The sequence below is a fragment of the Gobio gobio genome (genome assembly GCF_949357685.1).
Source record: "Gobio gobio genome assembly, chromosome: 20".
In the NCBI taxonomy this organism is placed as follows: domain Eukaryota; kingdom Metazoa; phylum Chordata; class Actinopteri; order Cypriniformes; family Gobionidae; genus Gobio; species Gobio gobio.
Genome location: NC_137113.1, coordinates 3,950,299 through 3,974,796, shown reverse-complemented (window position 1 = coordinate 3,974,796; position 24,498 = coordinate 3,950,299). Strand labels below are relative to the sequence as shown.

The following is a 24,498-nucleotide window of genomic DNA, read 5'->3' as shown; positions in this document are numbered from 1 at the left end:
GGATGCATTTTTTTCTCTGAGCTTGTTGCCTTCTAGGATTTCTTTCTCTGCACAGGAGACATGCCATGCTGTCTGAGAATCTAGCCAAAACGATGTATTTTAGGAGGTAGTATAATAATGCTATGAGAATTACACTGCCTACTTTTTAGAACCACTTCTCTTCTCATGTTTATGATGCCTCAGTTGACCCTGTTTACGAAATGTGCATCCCCGGTCTTAAGGTGCATTTACGTCATTTCACAGGCATCTTGTGTTCATCTTATTCCAAATAAAAGATGTTTTGGCTTTGTATTTTTACTAGGGCTGTCAAAAGATTAATCGCGATTAATCGCATCCAAAATAAAAGTTTGTGTTTACATAATATATGTGTGTGTACTCTGTTAATTATTATTTATATATAAATACACACACAAGCATGTATATATTTAAGCATTATATATAAAACATTTATATTTATATATATTATAGATTATATAAATGTATATACAGTATATACATGCAAATATTTCTTAAATATATACATGAATGTGTGTGTATTTATATATAAATAATAATTAACAGAGTACACACACATATTATGTAAACACAAACTTTTATTTTGGATGCGATTAATTGCGATTAATCTTTTGACAGTCCTAACGGGGAAAAAAACTTGCTCTTTCTCTGAAATGACTTTGTTTTTCTGGTAGCGTCTGTGCAGGCTATTGAATAATATTAATATAGCCAAGAGCTACTTATTCATTGTTTTAGTAAACTTGTTCTGACTTCATTCTGTTACCCAATCTCTCTATAAAACCTGTTCAGACAAGACCAGATTGATCAAATCAAGTTCCACCCTACTTTTCTAATTGTAAAACCGGTTTCATTTTGAAATGCATCACATTGTGGAAGGTTGCCCAATGCAAACCACATTTAAAATGCTTTTTATGTCTGCATTTGGAACAGAGCGTGTGTGTGTGTGTGTGTGTGTGTGTGTGTGTGTGTGTGTGTGTGTGTGTGTGTGTGTGTGTGTGTGTGTGTGTGTGTGTGTGTGTGTGTGTGTGTGTGTGTGTGTGTGTGTGTGTGTGTGTGTGTGTGTGTGTGTGTGTGTGTGTGTGTGTGTGTGTGTGTGTGTGTGTGTGTGTGTGTGTGTGTGTGTGTGTGTGTGTGTGTGTGTGTGTGTGTGTGTGTGTGTGTGTGTGTGTGTGTGTGTGTGTGTGTGTGCGCGCGCGCGCATGAGTGAGTTAAACAACCACCTCCTTGTGGCTGGGAGGAAAACTACAGGTCTTCTATGGTCTCATATGACTTTCTATTCAGCACTTTTTCCTGCCCACAAAGATGATCTGCTTGGTGAATTAAGTCAATATGCATTTATTAATGCCCTTGTTGTTTTGTGGTATAATTGACATAAACTCTTAATCTGACCTGCTATTTACCAGCTTGAGGTTCAAGGCATTGTGTTTCCTGATGCATGATCTTGCATATGGATACTGTATTTTTAGGACTAAGGTAAATTAGAGTAATTTGCTGTAATAATTAGCATTTTCAACTATCAACTCACACCAAGAATTGAGCCCTTACCACGTGACAACCCATCTTAAATGTGACAATGTGATTTGATAGTACTGGAGCAAAAAATCTATATACACTATATTGCCAAAAGTATTCCAAATCATTGAATTGAGGTGTTCAATCACTTCATGGCCACAGGTGTATAAATCAGAAGTCGGCAACTTTCTGCAGAGTCAAGAGCTCCAGACCTCCAAACGTCATGTGGCCTTCAGATGAGCTCAAGAACAGTGTGTAGAGCTTCATGGAATGGGTTTCCATGGCCGAGCAGCTCATCCAAGCCTTACATCACCAAGTGCAATGCAAAGCGTGGGGTAAAGCGTGCCGCCACTGGACTCTAGAGCAGTGGAGACGTGTTCTCTGAGTGACCAATCACGCTTCTCTGTCTGACAATCCCATGGACGAGTCTGGGTTTGGCGGTCGCCAGGAGAACGGGACTTGCCTGACTGCATTGTGTCAAGTGTAAAGTTTGGTGGAGGGGGGATTATGGGGTGGGGTTGTTTTTCAGAGGTTGGACCCCTTAGTTCCAGTGAAAGGAACTCTTAATGCTTCAGTATACCAAGACACTTTGGACAATTTCATGCTCCTAACTTTGTGGTGCACAAATCGTCGCTCCATAAAGACATGGATGAGGAGTTTGGTGTGGACTGTCCTCAACCCGATAGATCACCTTTGGGATGAATTAGAGCGGAGACTGAGAGACAGGCCTTCTCGTCCAACATCACAAATGCGCTTCTAGAAGATTTCCCATAAACACACTCCTAAACCTTGTGGAAAGCCTTCCCAGAAGAGCTGAAGCTGTTAGAGCTGCAAAGGGTGGCCGACTCCATATTAAACCCGACAGATTAAGAATGAGATGGCATTAAAGCTCATGTGCATGTAAAGACAGGCGTCCCAAAACTTTTGGCAGTATAGTGTATCCAGGCTTTAGTTTCCCCACATTTTCCCAGATTACGTAAAATTATGGTTTTAATTCATTTAATGTACCTTGTTGGAAATAAACTCTTGATTTCAAGTATTCAAACAGAAACATTTAGTCTTTAAGGTCTCATCCAGGTCAGATGTGTCCAAACTTCACTGTATTTGCACTTTGTAACTGAATTCATATGCATGTAATGTTTTTATATGTGGGATTATGTTCATAGTTGTGTGTACATGCTGTATATGGAGCTTTGGACATCATCGATCATCCGGCCAAAACACATGATGGTTTGACTCATGGGAAAGTTGCTGTATGCTTTCAGCGGATGATAACGATTGTATATTACACTGACTCCAGCTGAGAGATGGCTGGAGTTTGGGTGTGTGTGTAATGTCTTCAATGGCCACCTGATGTTTGTACAGTTTTATCGGTGTACTGTACGGTTCTGTGTTTGCTATTGATCGACCACAGTCAAAGCTTCTGGCTCGGCGGCTGGCATGTTTGTTCTGGATATACTGTGTTCCTCTGCTATCTGCTCATTTATGGGTGTGTGTGAGCAGGATTGAGAGGCTGACATGCTGAAAGCTGATATAACTCTTGTTACTTTATCTGTCTATACAACACACTCCATCTTCATCTACACCCCTGTCCGTCTCTCGTTTATGGTAGTATGTAGCTAATGCTTTATTTGTTCCTGTGCACGAAACACAGGCAGAACAAATGTAAATGGTCACATTATTTTGGGCTGTAAATTGTAATTGTAGATGTTCAATGCAAACAATTCTGTGCAAGTAATTCATAAAACATAAAAAAGCAACCTCTATCCCTGCAAAGTGTCCCGATGAGAGGATGGAGGTTTCATTGTTTTGTTTTTCGCTTGTGCTCTTCCCTCTCGTCTTTTGAAGTCTTGCCTATTTTTTTATGATACTCAAACTATAATTGTCATATTTTATGATTGTCCCTAACTATGCCGGGTCATATTTCACCCTATAAAATCAAAAGAAATACGAACCTCACATTTTCAGGGGAGCCAAATGCCAATATTTTCAGTGACAAATAGTTGTGTGGATAAAATGTTACTTTAATAAACTAGTCATTATTTACAATTGTGAATTGACCTGTGTTTGAGTTATTTGATATTTATTTGTATTTTAATGTTGTTTGCGTTCAGTGTACACTCTAAAAAATGCTGGGTTAAAAACAACCCGAGTTGGGTTGAAAATGGACTAACCCAGCAATTGGGTTGTTTTAGCCCAGCGGTTGGGTTAAATGTTTGCTTAAAACAACCCAATTGCTGGGTTAGTCCATTTTCAACCAAGCTTGGTTTGTTTTTAACCCAGCATTTTTTAGAGTGTAGAATCGCTCACATCCTTCCTGCTTTTTTGCTGCAACCTTTCTTTTGTCTTCTGCCAAGTAGAGTAAGACAGAGAGAGAGAGAGAGAGAGAGAGAGAGAGAGCAGGGTTTGCTAAATACATGAGCGAGTCAACAGATAAGAGAGAAGGCCGGTTTATTCTATAGCTGTGTGAGGAGTGTTATCTGTGTGTGTGCTTCAGGACACAATGTCCACTCGTGGATCGTAATACCAGAAATCTTTGACCTTGCGAGGACATTCTTGATCCTCATGAGGGAAAATATGAATGAAAATGTTTGGGTTTTTTTTCATGTAAAAAAGCATTAGATTTATGGTTAGAGGATAGAATATGCAGTTTGTCCAGTAAAGAAATTTTTACGTCCCATAAAACATGGAAATCTAACGTGTGTGTGTTTGTTTTTGTGATTTATGAGGCGCAAATTTGTATAATGACACTGGTATTACACTGTAAACATGAAATATGAGGACATGTCATACGTACTCATATTTAAAATAGCTTTAAAAACATACTAAACAATGTTTTATTAAAAATGTAAAAATGTGAGGGGTAATGTTTAAACATACCCCTCACATTTTTACATTTTTAATAAAACATTGTTATATTATAGGTGTGTGTGTGTGTGTGTGTGTGTGTGTGTGTGTGTGTGTGTGTGTGTGTGTGTGTGTGTGTGTGTGTGTGTGTGTGTGTGTGTGTGTGTGTGTGTGTGTGTGTGTGTGTGTGTGTGTGTGTGTGTGTGTGTGTGTGTGTGTGTGTGTGTGTGTGTGTGTGTGTGTGTGTGTGTGTGTGTGTGTGTGTGTGTGTGTGTGTGTGTGTGTGTGTGTGTGTGATGGGTAGGTTTCGGGGTAGTGAAGGGGGATAGAATGTACAGTTTGTACAGATAAAAAACCATTACGCGTATGGAATGTCCTTGGGTGTGTGTGTGTGTGTGTGTGTGTGTGTGTGTGTGTGTGTGTGTGTGTGTGTGTGTGTGTGTGTGTGTGTGTGTGTGTGTGTGTGTGTGTGTGTGTGTGTGTGTGTGTGTGTGTGTGTGTGTTTGTGTGTGTGTGTGTGTGTGTGTGTGTGTGTGTGTGTGTGTGTGTGTGTGTGTGTGTGTGTGTGTGTGTGTGTGTGTGTGTGTGTGTGTGTGTGTGTGTGTGTGTGTGTGTGTGTGTGTGTGTGTGTGTGGCGCGCTTGTTCTTTAGTGTGTTGTTCTTGTTTTCTTGCAGCTCTGAGGACACTCCTGCCAAAGGCATCGCCGTGGGAACGAGCGAGAGAGAGAGAGAGAGAGAGAGAGAGAGAGAGAGAGAGAGAGAGAGAGAGAGAGAGAGAGAGAGAGAGAGAGAGAGAGAGAGATCTGTTTCCAGCGCAGTCAGCACTAAAGTCCCTCATCGCCTTGTTTCGCGGACGGGACGGAGAGGGGACGGTGTTCGTGAGCCATGCGTCTCTGAGCACTCGCGCTATCATGCAGAACATTCCAGAGAAGAGGAGAGAGCGCGGCGCGTCCCGGGATGGGGAAGGACGCAGGGACTCGGAGGCAGACGCGCAGGGGAAGCAGGCGGACGCGGAGCGCGAGACGCTGATGATGGAGCTCACGCGGCTGGTGCAGAAGAGTGTGCGCGAGAGCAGCTGGTGGGAGAGGAGGGGGGTCGACTGCACCATCCTGACCGCAGCCTTCATCAGTTTACCTGCAGGTAATGCACACACACACACACACACACACACACACACACTGGGAGAGTCTCATCAAACTAACAAAACATATTCAAACTGAAGTCCAGTGTGTCATTTATGATAAGCATTTAAATGCTGAACAAAATCTAATGACTGTGGAAATTATTGTTTAAATAGTAAAGCAATAACTACTGTTGTCAGACCGATTTATCGCGATTAATCACACCTAACATAAAAGTTTGTGTGTATGTGTGTATATATATATATATATTTGTGTGTGTGTGTGTGTGTGTGTGTGTGTGTGTGTGTGTGTGTGTGTGTGTGTGTGTGTGTGTGTGTGTGTGTGTGTGTGTGTGTGTGTGTGTGTGTGTGTGTGTGTGTGTGTGTGTGTGTGTGTGTGTGTGTGTGTGTGTGTGTGTACACATAATATATATTGACAAACCTTTTGTAATTAATCGCAATTAATTCGCGATTAATCGATTTGCCAGCACTAGTAATAACCTATTTGTATTGTTTGTTTAGTGATTTTAATTTATTATGATTTAGTGAGAAATTATTATTTTAGTGATTAAAAATGTCACAATGCAAAAAATTTAAATCTAAAAATGAGAAAAATATTGTTTATTTTATTTATTATTTTATATATTATTTTAATATATTATTATTTGTATATTATTTTATAATTATTTTATTATTTTATATATATATATATATATATATATATATATATATATATATATATATATATATATATATATATATATATATATATATATATATATATATATTGTTTTAATGCAAAATATTTCTTATGTATTATACATTTTTTATATTGAATGATTTAGTAAAAATGTCACAATGCAAAAAAATTAAAATCTAAAATATATGATTTGATATATTATTTTAATGCAAAATATTTCTTTTTTATGTATTATACATTTTACTTTATGTATTTTAAAATATTAATGTCACAATGCAATATATATAATTTTATATATTTAAATGTTTTAATGCAAAATATTAATTTTTTTATGTATTATAAAAAATATATATATATTGAATGATTTACTAATTTAGCAAAAATATAAAATATATTATTTTATATATTATTTTAATGCATAAGATTTCTTTTTTTATGTATTATACATTTTATGTTATGTATTTTAAAATATTTTTGTTTTGTTTTGGTGTGACAAGACCCGGAAATGTTTTGAGCAACGTATTAAATATTGTATAAAGTGTGTGTGTGTGGGGGGGGGGGAGTGCTATCGAAACCTTTTAAACACCTTAAATCAAGTTGTTGCTTTAGCCTGGAAACATGTGCATTTAAAAGTAAGATGAAATCAACATTCGAAGTGTGTGTTTTATATTGAGAGTGTATCAAAACATGCAGTTGTGTGTACACGAGAATATGAAGGTGTGTGATGTTATTAATAGGGAGTGTTTTAATTCATGAAGTTTAGTCTGCAGTCCCGGGGGCGTGTCAGGGTGTCAAATTGTGTTTACCTCAGTTTAACAATGGCACAGAAACTCAGCCGAAGTCTGCAATGCTTCAATATTTTTAATTCACTTTGAATCCGTAAAGCTTTCCAACCTTTCAGACATTGGCCACGGTTAACATCCAAATGACTGAGGCGCTCCTGTGAGGTGGTTGTCATGGCGACCGGTTCGGTTTGTGTCCTCCCCTCCCATAGGGAAGATCCAGTTTCCTGAACACTGACTCGTCTTTCAGGGAGAGACCGACGACAGACACACGGCTTCATTATGAGGAAACATTATGAAACAGAATCATTTCATATCCTGAAGTCCAGTCGTGCTTTCTCCAGGGTGGCAGTGCGTCTGAACACATTTATTTACAGAACAAGAATGAAATATGACAAACAATATTACTAAATAACACTTTCCAGTAAGGTCTCATTTGTTAATCAATATGTTTCTGACAGCATTTGTTCATCTTCGTCACTGCTAGTTAATAAATGCATTCATGTTAGTCCAAAGTGCTTTAACTAATGGTAAGAAACTGGATTAGAGAATGTTGAAATCTAACAATGAACAATTTAGAAATATTAGTTAATGGATCGTTATTGTGTTAAAATGTTCTAATCATATGAGAATGATTTGTGAAGGGTCATGTGACACTGAAGACTGGAGTAATGATGATAAATTCAGCTTTGATCACAGGAATAAATGACACTTTACTGTATATTCACATAGAGAACAGATGATCTACACTGGAGTAATATTTGATGACTTTTACTGTATTTTTGATCAAATAAATGCAGCTTTGATGAGGATTCAATAGTTTTATCTAAGGCCAGAATCATTAATTATGACATAAAAATTCAAAATAATGAGGATAAAAGTCAAAATCATGACACACTTAGTTAAAACTATGACTTAAAGTCATAAGTATGAGATAACGTTGAAATTAAGACATAACTGACCTAATAATTTCAATTAGTCATAGTTTCGATCTGTCATAATTGTGTCTCAAGTCATAATTTTAACTTGGCATGTCAATATTTACTTTTTAAGTGATCATTTCGACTTTTTATCTCACAGTATATCATAATTTATGTTTTAGTATGTCATAATTTTGACTTTATCCTAATCATGTTTTAAATCTGAAGGGTCATGTGACACTGAAGACTGGAGTAATGATGATAAATTCAGCTTTGATCACAGGAATAAATGACACTTTACTATATATTCACATAGAGAACAGATGATCTACACTGGAATAATATTTCACAATATTACTGTATTTTTACTGTATTTTGAATCAAATAAATGCAGCCTCTGTGAAAACATTAAACTTTTGAACACTGTTTATGTTTATTATAGTACATAATACACTCTAAAAAATGCTGGGTTAAAAACAACCCAAGTTGGGTTGAAAATGGACTAACCCAGCAATTGGGTTGTTTTAAGCAAACATTTAACCCAACCGCTGGGTTAAAATGACCCATTCACTGGGTTAAAACAACCCAATTTCTGGGTTAGTCCATTTTAGAACCCAACTTGGGTTATTTTTAACCCAGCATTTTTTAGAGTGTAGTTGTTTGTTGATAGATGAATTGAAATGTGTGTCATAGCTTTGATTATGAAGCATAAACCTCATATCTCAGTGATGTTGTTGTTGTCTTTCAGGGTTCCTGTTGTTGGGTTCGTCTCAGCCGCTGTGTTTCCTGTTGGGTCTGCTGATCATGGGCGTGGCTCACGCGGTCATCACTGTTAAAGGGACACACCTGGCCAGTCACGGCGCGCTCAGCCAGTCTCCGGCCTGGGCCGACTTCTGGGCCGTCTTCTTCATCGAAGTGAGATCCAATATTCCAACCCGTTCTCACTCCCAAGGCGTCAAAATCTGAAGCATGGTCAAGTGTCTTCCGCGTCACAATGAAGACGCTAAAGTGCTCCAGTGATTTCAATGAGAAACCTTTGGCATCATACACAAACGCGTTGGGCATGGGAACGTTATCGTCATGAAGAAATTATATATTGGGTTATGATTTTGCCATTATGACATGTTGGAGTGTGATTCTCAATTTAATCAGCAAGCATCATTTTATTTACGTTTATTTACACTATTTAGACACATTTGAACACGTAACACATCCCATCCGTAAACCTACCCACGTGTGTATTATATGATATACACTCACCTAAAGGATTATTAGGAACACCTGTTCAATTTCTCATTAATGCAATGATCTAATCAACCAATCACATGGCAGTTGCTTTAATGCATTTAGGGGTGTGGTCCTGGTCAAGACAATCTCCTGAACTCCACACTGAATGTCAGAATGGGAAAGAAAGGTGATTTAAGCAATTTTGAGCGTGGCATGGTTGTTGGTGCCAGACGGGCCGGTCTGAGTATTTCACAATCTGCTCAGTTACTGGGATTTTCACGCACAATAATTTCTAGGGTTTTCAAAGAATGGTGTGAAAAGGGAAAAACATCCAGTATGCGGCAGTCCTGTGGGCGAAAATGCCTTGTTGATGCTGGAGGTCAGAGGAGAATGGGCCGACTGATTCAAGCTGACAGAAGAGCAACTTTGACTGAAATAACCACACGTTACAACCGAGGTTTGCAGCAAAGCATTTGTGAAGCCACAACACACACAACCTTGGGGCGGATGGACAACAGCAGAAGACCCCACCGGGTACCACTCATCTCCACTACAAATAGGAAAAAGAGGCGACAATTTACACAAGCTCACCAAAATTGGACAGTTGAAGACTGGAAAAATGTTGCCTGGTCTGATGAGTCTGGATTTCTGTTGAGACATTCAGATGGTAGAGTCAGAATTTGGCGTAAACAGAATGAGAACATGGATCCATCATGCCTTGTTACCACTGTGCAGGCTGGTGGTGGTGGTGTAATGGTGTGGGGGATGTTTTCTTGGCACACTTTAGGCCCCTTAGTGCCAATTGGACATGGTTTAAATGCCACGGCCTACCTGAGCATTGTTTCTGACCATGTCCATCCCTTTATGACCACCATGTCCCCATCCTCTGATGGCTACTTCCAGCAGGATAATGCTCCGTCACAAAGCTCCAATCATTTCAAATTGGTTTCTTGAACATGACAATGAGTTCACTGAACTAAAATGGCCCCCACAGTCACCAGATCTCAACCCAATAGAGCATCTTTGGGATGTGGTGGAACGGGAGCTTCGTGCCCTGGATGTGCATCCCACAAATCTCCATCAACTGCAAGATGCTCTCCTATCAATATGGGCCAACATTTCTAAAGAATGCTTTCAGCACCTTGTTGAATCAATGCCAAGGCAGTTCTGAAGGCGAAAGGAGGTCAAACACCGTATTAGTAGAGTGTTCCTAATAATCCTTTAGGTGAGTGTATAATCCTAATATAACAGCATAATAATGCAAGTAGACCTACACACTTTCAAATGACAACCTTTTAATTCTTTAGATCATGGAAATTAAGGGTAAAAAATATATTATCCTAGATAAAAAAATAAAATATTTTATCAATAGTAAATAAACATTTTCCCTTGTGAAACGGCTTTAAACTCGTCATTCTGCGTTGACATTTATATGTGCAGCGGAACAGGGGATTGCGGCTTTGAAATCGAGTCCATTTGGGCTAACAAATTGGTCCAAACCGTCAGTAGTTGTCAGGAAAACACTAGAAAGCCTCAAATGGCGGCTTTTCTTCACCTGTCAATAACGGCTCTGTGTTTGAAGGAACTGCCCGAGAACCACTTTCGCCTCCGTCACGGAAAACATACAAGTTTGGATAACAACCCAATTGCTGGGTTGGTCAACATTGCAGTTGGCAGTTGGTGAAGGCACTGGACCATGCTTCAGATTTTGACGCCTTCACTATACATACAGGGGTCCTATCATACACTCAGCGCAACGCAAATATTTTTTGCTAGTTTTGATCCCGACGCTGTTCTCATTTTCACGTCCAGCTCCACTTTGTTTAAATAGCATGCACTGGCGCATCTGTGCGCCCATGGCCGTCTGGTCTGAAAATCTTCTAAAGAAAGAAGTTAAGAAAAGAATTTACTAATAAACTAAGAATTTCGTAAAAATGTTCCTCAGTGCAATTCTTAAAAAGTTCTCAAATATTTTCTTAAGAACATCTTAACTTTTTACTTAACCGCTTAAATGTCACCCCCCTTTTTGAGAATAGTCATGAAAATGCACTTAAAGGATGCTTTGGAATGTATTAGTTTGGTCTTGTTTTAAAGAAGACACTCAGCAGATTACTGCTAAAGTGAAAGTATTTCAAAATATGAAAGTATGAAAAAGTTATGGAAGTTTAAATTTACTGTGAATTAAAAATACTGTACTAAATATGTTTTATTTTATGTAAAATATATATTTTACAAAAAAAAATGTACTCTAAAATTACTATAAAATCAAACCCATATGTCTAACCAAGTTGTGTTCCAAATTTGAAGTTGATATCACAAAAATTGAAGTCCCCATGAGATTTAGTTTAGGCGCTGTACCAAAAATAGCCACCGGGTGTCACACATTCCATTGATCAGTTTTTTTTTATGCATTTTCCTGTAAATTTCTGTCCAAATATCACTTCCATCACAAAACAGTCACCAAATATGGACCCTTGAGACTCAGACCTTTCCGACGATATGTGTTTTGTCAAGATTAGAAAAGATTTAGTTAAAATCATTTTGTAATATGAAACATGACACCGCCCACTAGGGGAGGAGCCCAGTAGAAGAATTTAGAGTACTGTTTCCATGGTAATGCAACATCCGATTTCAAAACGGTTTTCACAGGATGAATATTGAGTTTGTAAGCTTCCGAATGATACCTAAATTATGATCATTACTAAAATATATGATACGAAAAAAGGCGATCAAAAAAAGAGCGCCAGGCGTCCCGCCAGTGGACGGTGACAGTTAAAGAGTTAAGAAGAAAATGAAAGGTGTTATTAGATTGAAGTATTGCCGAAGACCTCAAAGCCCGTCTTTTTGGACTGCCTGCAGATTACCGTCGATATCATAATAAGTGTGCAGACTATTTTCATTGTGACGGGAGTTAATCACACGGTGTCATGTTTTTATTTAAAGGTTTTAAAAGAGCCTGTCTCAAGATGCAGCAGTCTTTCTCATTTATTTGCGCTCCGTCTTTCTTGTGCTCTCTCTAGAGTGAATGCGTCCTGTGTGTGTGTGTGTGTGTGTGTGTGTGTGTGTGTGTGTGTGTGTGTGTGTGTGTGTGTGTGTGTGTGTGTGTGTGTGTGTGTGTGTGTGTGTGTGTGTGTGTGTGTGTGTGTGTGTGTGTGTGTGTGTGTGTGTGTGTGTGTGTGTGTGTGTGTCTTGTGTTGCCTTGCTAGTTCTAGCTTGAGTGAGCGCTTCATATAAGTGTAAAAGATCGATCCGTGTCACTTCAGAGTACTCATACACATTCACTACTACTAATATATATTATATTTGGCTAGCTACTGTTATGTTCTAATGGTTCATATTTGAAACAACCCAATAAATTCATTAAACATCTTACATTTGGGTATTTAAGATAGGTTGGAGAAATTTACCAACACAAACCTGCTCTAAAGTCAATAGCGCTGTATTTGTGTGTTATTTAAAGGGTGTGTTAGTGATATGAGCCTATAGGCGGAGCACAACGTGCATACACTCTGCTTATTACACACACAGGGACGCAGCAGCACACACACACACATTTAAATATTAAAAATAGAAGGATTCCTCTCTGGCTGGAGAAGCGTTCAGTCTTTGGTCTCGCATGTAAATATGTCCGCCATGACGTGAACGCAGCTGGCTTTTAAAGGGAAAGGGAGATGAGACTCTGATTGGTTTATTGCACGTTATGCTTAAAACACACCCATGACTCATTAAGAGACGAGGGACAACCCTTTTGGCTCATGCGCCGACGCGCCGACTGTTTTTCCGCCGTTAAACTAGCAAAAGTGGATTCGGACACACCCTAAGAGCACCAGCGCCATGAGCTTCAGATCAGTCAAATATGGCCCTATGTGTGAAATGAATCAACACAGTGAATGTGGGGAAGCAAAGCACCATGATACAGTATATTATATGAAAACATACTGTGGTTTTACCATTTAATATTCTCACTGAATCAGTACTTTTTCAAAATGGTGTTTAAAGTGTTCTAGTGAAACCATGAACAACGCAAAAGAGCGGAAAGATTTGAACTGATTAATTCTTCATGAATTCACTTTGAGCTTAAGAGGATTTAAGTTCATTTACAGTCTCCATCCTCTCAAGAATGTAAGAGTCATAATGTTAATAGCATTCATAAACTGGGGCACAAAAGTCTGAGACAACTGCAAACGGCATTTCTGCAAATTATGTTAGCACGACAGATAATTAATTACATAAATAATTCAATACTTTAAATATTTGCATTATTAAAATATTATTTAATTCAATATACATTAAGAATAAACATTAAATAATATTAAAGTACACTCTAAAAAATGCTGGGTTAAAAATAACCCAAGTTGGGTTGAATATGGACTAACCCAGCAATTGGGTTGTTTTGACCCAGCATGTTTGCTTAAAACAACCCAATTGCTGGGTTAAAACAACCCAATCGCTGGGTTAAAACAACCCAAATGCTGGGTTAAAACAACCCAATGGCTGGGTTAGTCCATTTTCAACCCAACTTGGGTGATTTTGAACTCAGCATTTTTTCGAGTGTAAATAAACCCAGCATGATTTGAGATGTTCCAAAGGGCTTCAGTCTCAGTCTCATGATCAATGGCACTCATTTAAGTCACATTTTTGATTTGAAAAGCTTCTAAACCCTGAGCTGTGTCCATCTGTCCTGGTGTGTGTGTGTGTGTGTGTGTGTGTGTCAGGTGTGCGGCTCGTTCTCGGCGCGGGCAGGCGTCCAGGCTCACGTTAAGATGCATCACGCTCACACTAATGTGATCGGCCTGGGAGACTCCAGCACCTGGAAGATGCCCTTCCTGCCTCGATCCGTGTACCTGTTCATCGCGCCGCTGGCCGTGCCCATCATCACACCCGTCGTGGCCCTCGGTGAGGAGGAGGAGGAGTGAGGAAGGACAACTCTGAGCTGCTCTCCATTTCCACTTGACCTCGTCTGTCCTTCTGTGTGTCAGTGCATGTGTTGATCCTCATCCTGAGTGAATGTAATGCATGTGTTTCAGGTCAGCTGAAGGGTCAGTCTCCGCTCCAGGTGGTGCGCACCGTGCTGTGTGTGTGTCTGGGCTTCTTCTCTCAGTATTTCCTGCTCAGGTGTGTGTCAGGGCTGTCCTGCTGCGCTGCTCTGCTGGTCATGCTTCTGTGTAGAGCCATGTTCTCCCTGCCGTACATACACGTCAACATATTTCAGGTGAGACACCCCAGAAAAGGGCAAGATAATATAGACTGACATGTTAGTCGTAATGTATGACTGAAAGTCATTAGCTGTGTTTGCAAAGGACAGTTTTACCTGACTGACAACACACTAACAGCACACACTCAAGCACAGCTTATCTTCAATAATTCAAATCAATTATTAACACCGCTTATCTTCATAAAATTAGTTTTTGCATGTTTAGAAAATAAAAATTATCTTCAGAAAATATTCAAATATAGGCTAGATGTTTTTTGCATGCTTCCAAAATATAACATTTATATTTTTTACACTAATTATCTTCAGAAAATATACAAATATAGTTGTTTTGCAATGCCTCTAAACTATACATTATATTAAAAAAACGAATTCTCTTCAGAAAATATAAAAAAATAGTTTTTGCATGCTCAGAAAATATAAATTATATAAATCTTTGAAACTAATTATCTACAGAAAATATAAAAATATAGTTTCTGCATGCTGTTGTTTATGCATGCTCAGAGAAATGTCATTATTTACACCACTCATCTTCAGAAAATATACTAAAATAGTTGTTTTTGCAAGCTCAGAAAATATAAATAAAATTATGCAACTTATCTTCAGAAAATATAGTTGTTTTTGCATGCTTCTAAGATATAAATTATATTGATTTTGTTTACACTAATTATCTTCAGAAAATATTAAACATATAGTTTCTGCATGTTATAGTTGTTTATGCATGCTCAGAAATTAAATTAAATTATTTACACTACCTTATCTTAAAATATAAATTATATTGATTTTTTTACTCCACTTATCTTCAGAAAATATTCAAATATAGGCAAGTTGCTTTTAGCATGCTTTTAAAATATAATATATTTATATATATATATATATATATATTACAATAACTTTCTTCAGAAAATATACAAATATAGTTGTTTTTCAATGCCTCTAAACTATACATTATATTTTAAAAAACGATTATCTTCAGAAAAAATTTAAAATTGTTGTTTTTGCATGCTTCTAAAATATAAATGATATTAATTTTGACTCAGAAAATAAAAAATATAGTTTCTGCATGCTATACTTGTTTATGCTTGCTCAGAAAATATTAATTTAATTATTTACACTACTTATCTTCAGAAAATATACTAATATAGTTGTTTTTGCATGCTCAGAAAATAAAATGCTTCTAAAATATACATTTTGTAGATTTTTTTTACACTTATTGTCTTCAGAAAATATTAAAAATATAGTAGTTTTTGCATGCCTCAAAAGAAAAAAATATTAAAATATTTACACAAATTATCTTCAGAAAATATGAAAAATGTAGTTGTTTTTGCATGCTTTAATTTATGCATGCTCAGAAATATATAAATTATATACATTTTTTACACTACTTATCTTCAGAAAATATAAAAATTATAGTGTCTGCTATTGTTGTTTATGCATGCTCAGAAATCTTTTATGAAATTATTTACACTACTTATCTTAAAATATAAATTATTGATTTACACTGTCTTCAGAAAAATATAAAAATGTAGTTGTTTTGCATGCATCTAAAATATAAATATTCAATTATTTACACTACACTCAAAAAAAATGGTGCTATATGGAACTAAAAGTGATTCTTAGCTCGTAATCATAGGGGAACCACTTTTGGTGCTATAGCACCATATCTTAACAGGTTATGGTAGCCGTTCTATATAGCACCTCAGTCAGCCCAAGAACCGCTGAAGAACCCAGATTTGGTGCTATACAGCACTTAAAGTGGTTCCCCTATGATTACTAGCCAAGAACCACTGTTAGTGCCGTATAGCACCTTTTTTACTAGAAATATATAAATTATATACATTTTTTAAACTACTTATCTTCAGAAAATATAAACATTATAGTGTCTGCTATTGTTGTTTATGCATGCTCAGAAATCTTTTATGAAATTATTTACACTACTTATCTTAAAATATAAATTATTGATTTACACTGTCTTCAGAAAAATATAAAAAATGTTGTTGTTTTGCATGCTATATTTATGCATGCTCAGATAATATAAATTAAATGATACACTTATCTTCATAAAATAGTATGCATGCTAGTGATAGTGGCACAGAAATGACACAGCAGGTTTGGTTGTGAGGCTGAGGCAGTGTCACATGACCCACTCACAGCAGAAAGTCTCTCCCATACACTGCATTACTCTCTCTCTCTCTCTCTCTCTCTCTCTCTCTCTCTCTCTCTCTCTCTCTCTCTCTCTCTCTCTCTCTCTCTCTCTCTCTCTCTCTCTCTCTCTCTCTCTCTCTCTCTCTCTCTCTCTCTCTCTCTGGCTCATGAGATTAATCTGAGTGTGAACTTTCTGTACATCTAAAGTCTGCATCAGTCCATTCCTCTCTTTGTGTCTCTCTCCATCCTTTCCCCCGAGACCCGCTCAATCCGGCTTTGTTCACTGCTCGCGGTTCACAGGGGTCGTCTGTAGAAAAGCAGAGAACAATTCACGCATGATTTTCCCAGGCAGAGGGAGAATGTACTTCTGTATTGTACTGATCCTCTGAGGTATTTCTGCTGGTGTGAGGCTTTGTGAAGGCCTGCTCTGGTTCTGTGTGTGTTACAGTATGTGTGTGTGTGGTGTGTGTGTGTGTGTGTGTGTGTGTGTGTGTGTGTGTGTGTGTGTGTGTGTGTGTGTGTGTGTGTGTGTGTGTGTGTGTGTGTGTGTGTGTGTGTGTGTGTGTGTGTGTGTGTGTGTGTGTGTGTGTGTGTGTGTGTGATGCTGCTGGTCAGTTTGGTGTAGTTCGGGCCCCTGTGGCGTCTGTCAGGCCGTTTCAGTCCCTTCAAAGATCACACACACACATTAAGAATCAGTGAAAGGGTGTTTTTCTTGTTGTAGTTTTCCATGACATGCCCTCATTAAGTTGCTCTCCGTGTCTCTGCTTTGCAGCACATCGGGCTGCCAATGTTTTCTGCCACCGGCCGTCCCAAACGGATCTACCAGATGACGCACGGCGTCCTGAACCTGCCCAGAAACCCTCTGCTGGACTGGACCTTCGGCCATTCCCTCATCAACTGCCACGTGGAGCATCACCTCTTCCCATTCCTGTCCGACAACATGTGCCTGAAGGTGTGTGTTCATGACACACACACACCTCATATGAGCCCAGTGTTTCTCACAACTGCACACCCCCAAAACATGCAATAACATAAATAATTCTCACTTACAATAACACTTATATTTAATTATTATTATTATTTTTTAATTATTGCTTATCAGTGTTGGGGGTAACGCATTACAAGTAACTTGAGTTGCGTAATAATATTACTTTTTCCAAGTAACTAGTAAAGTAACGCATTACTTTTCAAATTTACAACAAAATATCTGAGTTACTTTTTGACATTAATTTGACTGACAGCTCTCCTGCCCCCATGTGGAGGAAAATAAGTGCAGAGGCGTGTGTGTGTGTGTGTGTGTGTGTGTGTGTGTGTGTGTGTGTGTGTGTGTGTGTGTGTGTGTGTGTGTGTGTGTGTGTGTGTGTGTGTGTGTGTGTGTGTGAACATGAGGGTTATTGTAGTTCTAGACTAAATGTGAGCATTTATTCATCTCACTTGCACAATAAAGATTCTGTACTCCTCAAAATGAATAAAATCAGTCAAATGCAAAATCAGAGTACTATGCAAACCTCCAATAATTAAATGTTAAATAAAACAACTATTTTTATGCATAATCTACCTTTATATTTAATTTACCAATGTCTTGCTGCTGACCTTTGATGATGAAAATTACTAGATTTTTCTCCTGCGTCCTATTCTACCATTATCCAGAATGGCAGCAGAGCTGCGCCCTCTACTGTTCATGAGGGAATCTGCATTTTTACCTCAGCCTGGGGCTTATTATTTCAATATTGGTATGAAGAGGTCTTTACCGTTGCACAAAAATATAACTTTTTTGTTATAAAAAAACAACAAAAACAAAAACAAGCCCAGCCCAGGTGAGAAAAAGTAACGCAAAAGTAACGTAACATTACTTTTCTTAAAAAGTAACTAAGTAACTCAATTAGTTACTTTTTAAGAGAGTAACGCAATATTGTAATGCATTACTTTTCAAAGTAACTTTCCCCAACACTGTTGCTTATATTATTCCATTATTACAGTATTGTATTGTTTTTATTTCATGCTGCATTTTAATTGAAAAAATCATTAAATAAGATGTGATTATTTATTAATATAATTAAAATAATTATTTATTTCATGTAAATAGTTTAATATTTTAATGTAGGCTAATATTTTTACAAAAAAAATATTCTATTATATTATATTATTATACACAATATTATGTTATTATTATTATATTTAAATTAAATATTTAAACTAAAATATTTAAATTAAAAAAATATGCCAAATATATATACATATATATAAAATATAAAGTAAATATATATAATAAGTAAACGATTTTATGTAATTGTTTATTTAATGATTTAATATTTACATTAAATTAAATTAAATGCAGCATAACCAAATAAAGTTACAATACAGTTCACTGAAAGGAATAAATTAATGAAGTAAAATTATTCAAACAATTATATATATACTGATCAAGCATAACATTACGACCACCTTTCTAATATTGTGTTTGTCCCCCTGACCCGTCGAGGCGTGGACTCCACTAGACCCCTGAAGGTGTGCTGTGGTTTCTGGCACCAAGATGTTAGCAGCAGATCCTTTAAGTCCTGTCAGTTGTGAGGTGGGGCCTCCGTGGATCGGACTTGTTTGTTCAGCACATCCCACAGAGCCTCAAACTCGTTGTTGTGCTCCTCAAACCATTCCTGAAGCATTTGTGCTTTGTGGCGGCGCATTATCTGCTGAAAGAGCCACAGCCACCAGGGAATACCGTAATAGCTCCAGAAGCTCGTCTGTTTGATCGGACCACATGGGCCAGCCTTCGCTCCCCACGGGCATCAATGAGCCTCGGCCGCCCATGACCCTGTGGCCGGTTATTATATTATACAAAAAGGATTCTATTAGTACAATTAGTCAAACAAGATACACAGAAAAAAAACGAATGAATAAGGACAATCTGCCAGATAAATATGATGATCAATAAATGGTGATCATGATTGTGCGTTCATGATTGTGTGTTCAGGTGAAGCCCATCGTGTCTCAGTATCTGAAAGAGAAGAATCTGCCATATCATGAGGACGGTTACCTCTCGCGTCTGCGGCTCTTCTTCCACAGCTATCAGGAGCTGATGGTGTTCGCGCCGCCCATCACTGAACTCGTGGGACTGCAGTGACGGAGGAGGCGATGATGACTGGATGAAGACGAGAGGAAAACACAACACGGACACTGACATGAGGACTGTCATGCTTCCCAAATGCTTCCAAATTGTATATTTACACGTTTAATCTGTGCATGAAGGCATCAGAACTGAAGTCGGCGTTTAACAACCCATTTAACTTCCATAATGTGACATAGTTATGAGTGAAACAGGGTATATTCATAGATGGATCAGATGTTGTTGTATGAAGACAAACATGTATAGGTTTAGAATAATGTGTACTGACGAATCGTAAAAATATCAGGAATGTGCAATAAGAAAGTAAAATGTTACATGTTGACTTTAACAAGCGATGTCACTCGCAGCATCATTAAAGAAACGCTTAAGATTAAGACAGCGCTTAGCTAAATGACATTACTGAATGTAAAGATCCTTGCCTTATGCACTGACATCAGATCAGTGATAACACTGCACTTCAGCTCTCAGCACACACGACCTCTGACCCCCGAGCTTTAACACGCTGCTCTGTTAACACTTCAAAGATGGATAAAACCTCACCTAATCTACACACAGGAACACTTTAACCTTTAACCTTAACCTTCGCCGTCCCTTAAGTGACGAAATAAACCTATTTCTAATAGAGTTTGCAATGCATTATGGGATTGTCTTCGCCACAAAGGTGAACTGCGATGCTGTTTTTAAAATGTTGGGCAAATGAAGGGATGGTGAAGGTAGTTTTGTTGTCTGTATGGTATAAATGCTGTCTAGAAAGGCAGCTCACTAGGTTTTGGAACAGATTAAAGCAGATAGGAGACTATTTTATTACGGTTTATTATCAAAAATCCCATAATCTGAGTACAATATTAATAAAGCCCACACATGTAACTGTAATGAATGTGGCATTTATATGATCTAAACACATAATAATCATATTTACAGTATTACAGTAGTAATTATGCACTGATTCATTTTTAATTTTAAAAAAAAAAAATTGGGGGGAAGGGGGGTGTTTTGTTTATAATTGAGTGATTTTAACCAAAATCATCGACTTTCGACTTGCTTTCAGTGAATGCACATGAATGTAAGTGTGTCTGCTGATGCTGGGATGTGTGTGAGAGAATGTTGAAATGAACATTTTAAGATCATTGATTTTACTGACCAAATAAATTGAAGTATACATTCACACGTTTTGGTGTTACACTGATTCTACAAGGCTATTGTACGACTTCAAACACTTGGACTGGAGCGCACAACTCGTACAGACGACGCTCATGTTGCTTTTATTGTCTGTCCCCTTTTAAACATGAGAGTCAGATGGGATTGGAACACAATCCGGGTGAATATTTTATTAGACATATAATAATTACATTTGTAATTTATCATTTAAATTATAAAATATATTTTATCAAAGATATATACACTCACCTAAAGGATTATTAGGAACACATACTAATACTGTGTTTGACCCTCTTTCGCCTTCAGAACTGCCTTAATTCTACGTGGCATTGATTCAACAAGGTGCTGAAAGCATTCTTTAGAAATGTTGGCCCATATTGATAGGAGAGCATCTCGCAGTTGATGGAGATTTGTGGGATGCACATCCAGGGCACGAAGCTCCCGTTCCACCACATCCCAAAGATGCTCTATTGGGTTGAGATCTGGTGACTGTGGGGGCCATTTTAGTTCAGTGAACTCATTGTCATGTTCAATAAACCAATTTGAAGTGATTGGAGCTTTGTGACGGTGCATTATCCTGCTGGAAGTAGCCATCAGAGGATGGGGACATGGTGGTCATAAAGGGATGGACATGGTCAGAAACAATGCTCAGGTAGGCTGTGGCATTTAAACCATGCCCAATTGGCACTAAGGGGCCTAAAGTGTGCCAAGAAAACATCCCCCACACCATTACACCACCACCACCAGCCTGCACAGTGGTAACAAGGCATGATGGATCCATGTTCTCATTCTGTTTACGCCAAATTCTGACTCTACCATTTGAATTTCTCAACAGAAATCCAGACTCATCAGACCAGGCAACATTTTTCCAGTCTTCAACTGTCCAATTTTGGTGAGCTTGTGCAAATTGTAGCCTCTTTTTCCTATTTGTAGTGGAGATGAGTGGTACCCGGTGGGGTCTTCTGCTGTTGTCCATCCGCCTCAAGGTTGTGCGTGTTGTGGCTTCAAAAATGCTTTGCTGCATACCTCGGTTGTAACGAGTGGTTATTTCAGTCAAAGTTGCTCTTCTATCAGCTTGAATCAGTCGGCCCATTCTCCTCTGACCTCTAGCATCAACAAGGCATTTTCGCCCACAGGACTGCCGCAGACTGGATGTTTTTCCCTTTTCACACCATTCTTTCTTTAAACCCTAGAAATTATTGTACGTGAAAATCCCAGTAACTGAGCAGATTGTGAAATACTCAGACCGGCCCGTCTGGCACCAACAACCATGTGCATCACAGCGTGGTACGGGAACAGCACCAGTCACGACTGCAAAGCCCTGCAAAGAGTGGTGCGCTTATCCGAGCGCATCTCAGGCTCAGCTCTCCCGTCTCTGCAGGACATCTTCACCAAACGCTGCAGAGGTAGAGCTACTAAAATCATCAGAGACATTAATCACCCTGCAAACTCTCACTTCACCCTGCTGCCATCTGGTAAGCGCTTCCGTAGCCTGATGGCAAAGACTGAAAGACTCAGGAGGAGTTTCTTCCCCCAGGCCATCAGACTCCTGAACTCAGTCACGTGACTCACTTCACCCCCGCACACGCATAAACATACGGTCTTTCAACATTAACATCCACATACTGCAATTGCACTGCACTTTACTTTACGTCCCTATTGTTACTGCGTAACAACCTGTAATAAACCTTGCACATTATACTTCTTTATATATACATATTATATATTTTATGTTAACCACTTATTTTTAAGTCTACAGTTTATCTCACTTATCATCCACATATTTTTTATATTTTTATTTTTATCTTATTTCCTATTTTTATCTTTTACTTGATTTATTTATAATTCTACTTATGTTAATACTTTTTATCTAACTTTATTCTATTTCTATTTAATTTCTTGTAACTGTTATTTGCACTGTCCATGGAGCGGACCTGTTTACATTTCACTGCCAGTTGTATATTGTGTATATAACTGTGTATGTGACAAATAAAACTCTTGAATCTTGAATCTTGAATCCATGCCACGCTCAAAATTGCTTAAATCCCCTTTCTTTCCCATTCTGACATTCAGTGTGGAGTTCAGGAGATTGTCTTGACCAGGACCACACCCCTAAATGCATTGAAGCAACTGCCATGTGATTGGTTGATTAGATAATTGCATTAATGAGAAATTGAACAGGTGTTCCTAATAATCCTTTAGGTGAGTGTCTGTATATATATACAGTATATACACCTAATATTGTGTTGGTCCCCCTGACCCGTCGAGGCGTGGACTCTACTAGACCCCTGAGGGTGTGCTGTGGTATCTGGCACCAAGATGTTAGCAGCAGATCCTTTAAGTCCTGTAAGTTGCGAGGTGGGGCCTCCATGGATCGGACTTGTTTGTTCAGCTCATGCCACAGATGCTCGATTGGATTGAGATCTGGGGAATTTGGAGACCAAGTCAACTCCTCAAACTTGTGCTCCTCAAACCATTCCTGAAGCATTTGTGCTTTGTGGCGGCGCATTATCTCTATATATATTTAATGTATTTATTGGATCTTTACATATCTATATAAACTGCTAATGTATAGAAAAGGTATTTAAAAGTATTTTGTGTTCCACAGAAGAAAGAAATCCAGATGTGGATGATGTTGCAGTTTCCTTTGTCCAGCAGGTGGCAGCACTGACCTTTCCCTCATCTGATAAGCTCTTTTAACACTGAAACACTTAAAGGGTTAGTTCACCCAAAAATGAAAATTCTGTCATTAATTCCTCACCCTCATGTCGTTGGACACCCGTAAGACCTCCGTTCATATTCAGAACACAAATGAAGATATTTTAGTGTAAAGCTGATGCTGAGAAAGGCTTCAGATAGGCCTCCATTGGCATTCAGTACATTTACACTCCCAAGACCCAGAAAAGGCACTAAAAACGTTGTTACAAAGTCCATCTCACCACAGTGACTCTACAATAATTTTACAATGCGACGACAATAGTTTTTGTGCGCAAAAAAAATCTAAATAACACCTTTATCCAGCTTGTTCTTGTCTTCCGTGTGTGTCTCCACGACGCATGCGCGAGAATATGACGCAGATCCGCCGTTCGGACACATGACCCAGAAGCGATTTGTTTACAAGCAGAGGAAGACGCGCGTGTCTAAGCTGTTGAATTCTACATTGATCGTGCTTTAGCTCTCGGCGTAGTGCTCAAAATGGGGCTTAAGTGCGCATTTAATGGATTCCCGAACGCCGGCGCTACGTCATATTCTCGCGCATGCGTCGTGGAGGCACACACGGAAGACAAGAACAAGTTGGATAAAGGTGTTATTTTGTTTTATTTTTTCGCACAAAAACTATTGTCGTCGCATCGTAAAATTATTGTAGAGTCACTGTGGTGAGATGGACTTTGTAACGATGTTTTTAGTGCCTTTTATGGGTCTTGTGAGTGTAAATGTACTGAATGCCAATGGAGGCCTATCTGAAGCCTTTCTCAGCATCAGCTTTACACTAAAATATCTTCATTTGTGTCTGAAGATGAACGGAGGTCTGACGGGTGTCGAACGACATGAGGGTGAGGAATTAATGACAGAACTTTCATTTTTGGGTGAACTAACCCTTTAACACTATTGTTTCTCACAGAAAGGTTTGTGGATGAGTAAATTAACTTTTACCACTAAGCCATTGAAACAATTATATCAGCCTGAGAAACCAAACTACAGTATCAACTCCGACCAAAATATCATCATAACAGCA

General features: G+C 38.3%; 1 protein-coding gene across 1 annotated transcript; it reads left to right on the top strand.

Moving 5' to 3' along the window:
• The first annotated feature begins 5,110 nt into the window (after positions 1-5,110).
• fads6 (fatty acid desaturase 6) lies at positions 5,111-20,768 on the top strand. Its single transcript, XM_079845698.1, has 6 exons — positions 5,111-5,514; positions 8,645-8,811; positions 13,839-14,019; positions 14,151-14,335; positions 17,253-17,432; positions 19,452-20,768. Exons 1-6 carry the CDS (start codon positions 5,286-5,288, stop codon positions 19,599-19,601), a joined length of 1,092 nt encoding a protein of 363 aa, XP_079701824.1. The 5' UTR covers positions 5,111-5,285; the 3' UTR covers positions 19,602-20,768.
• The last annotated feature ends 3,730 nt before the right edge of the window (positions 20,769-24,498 follow it).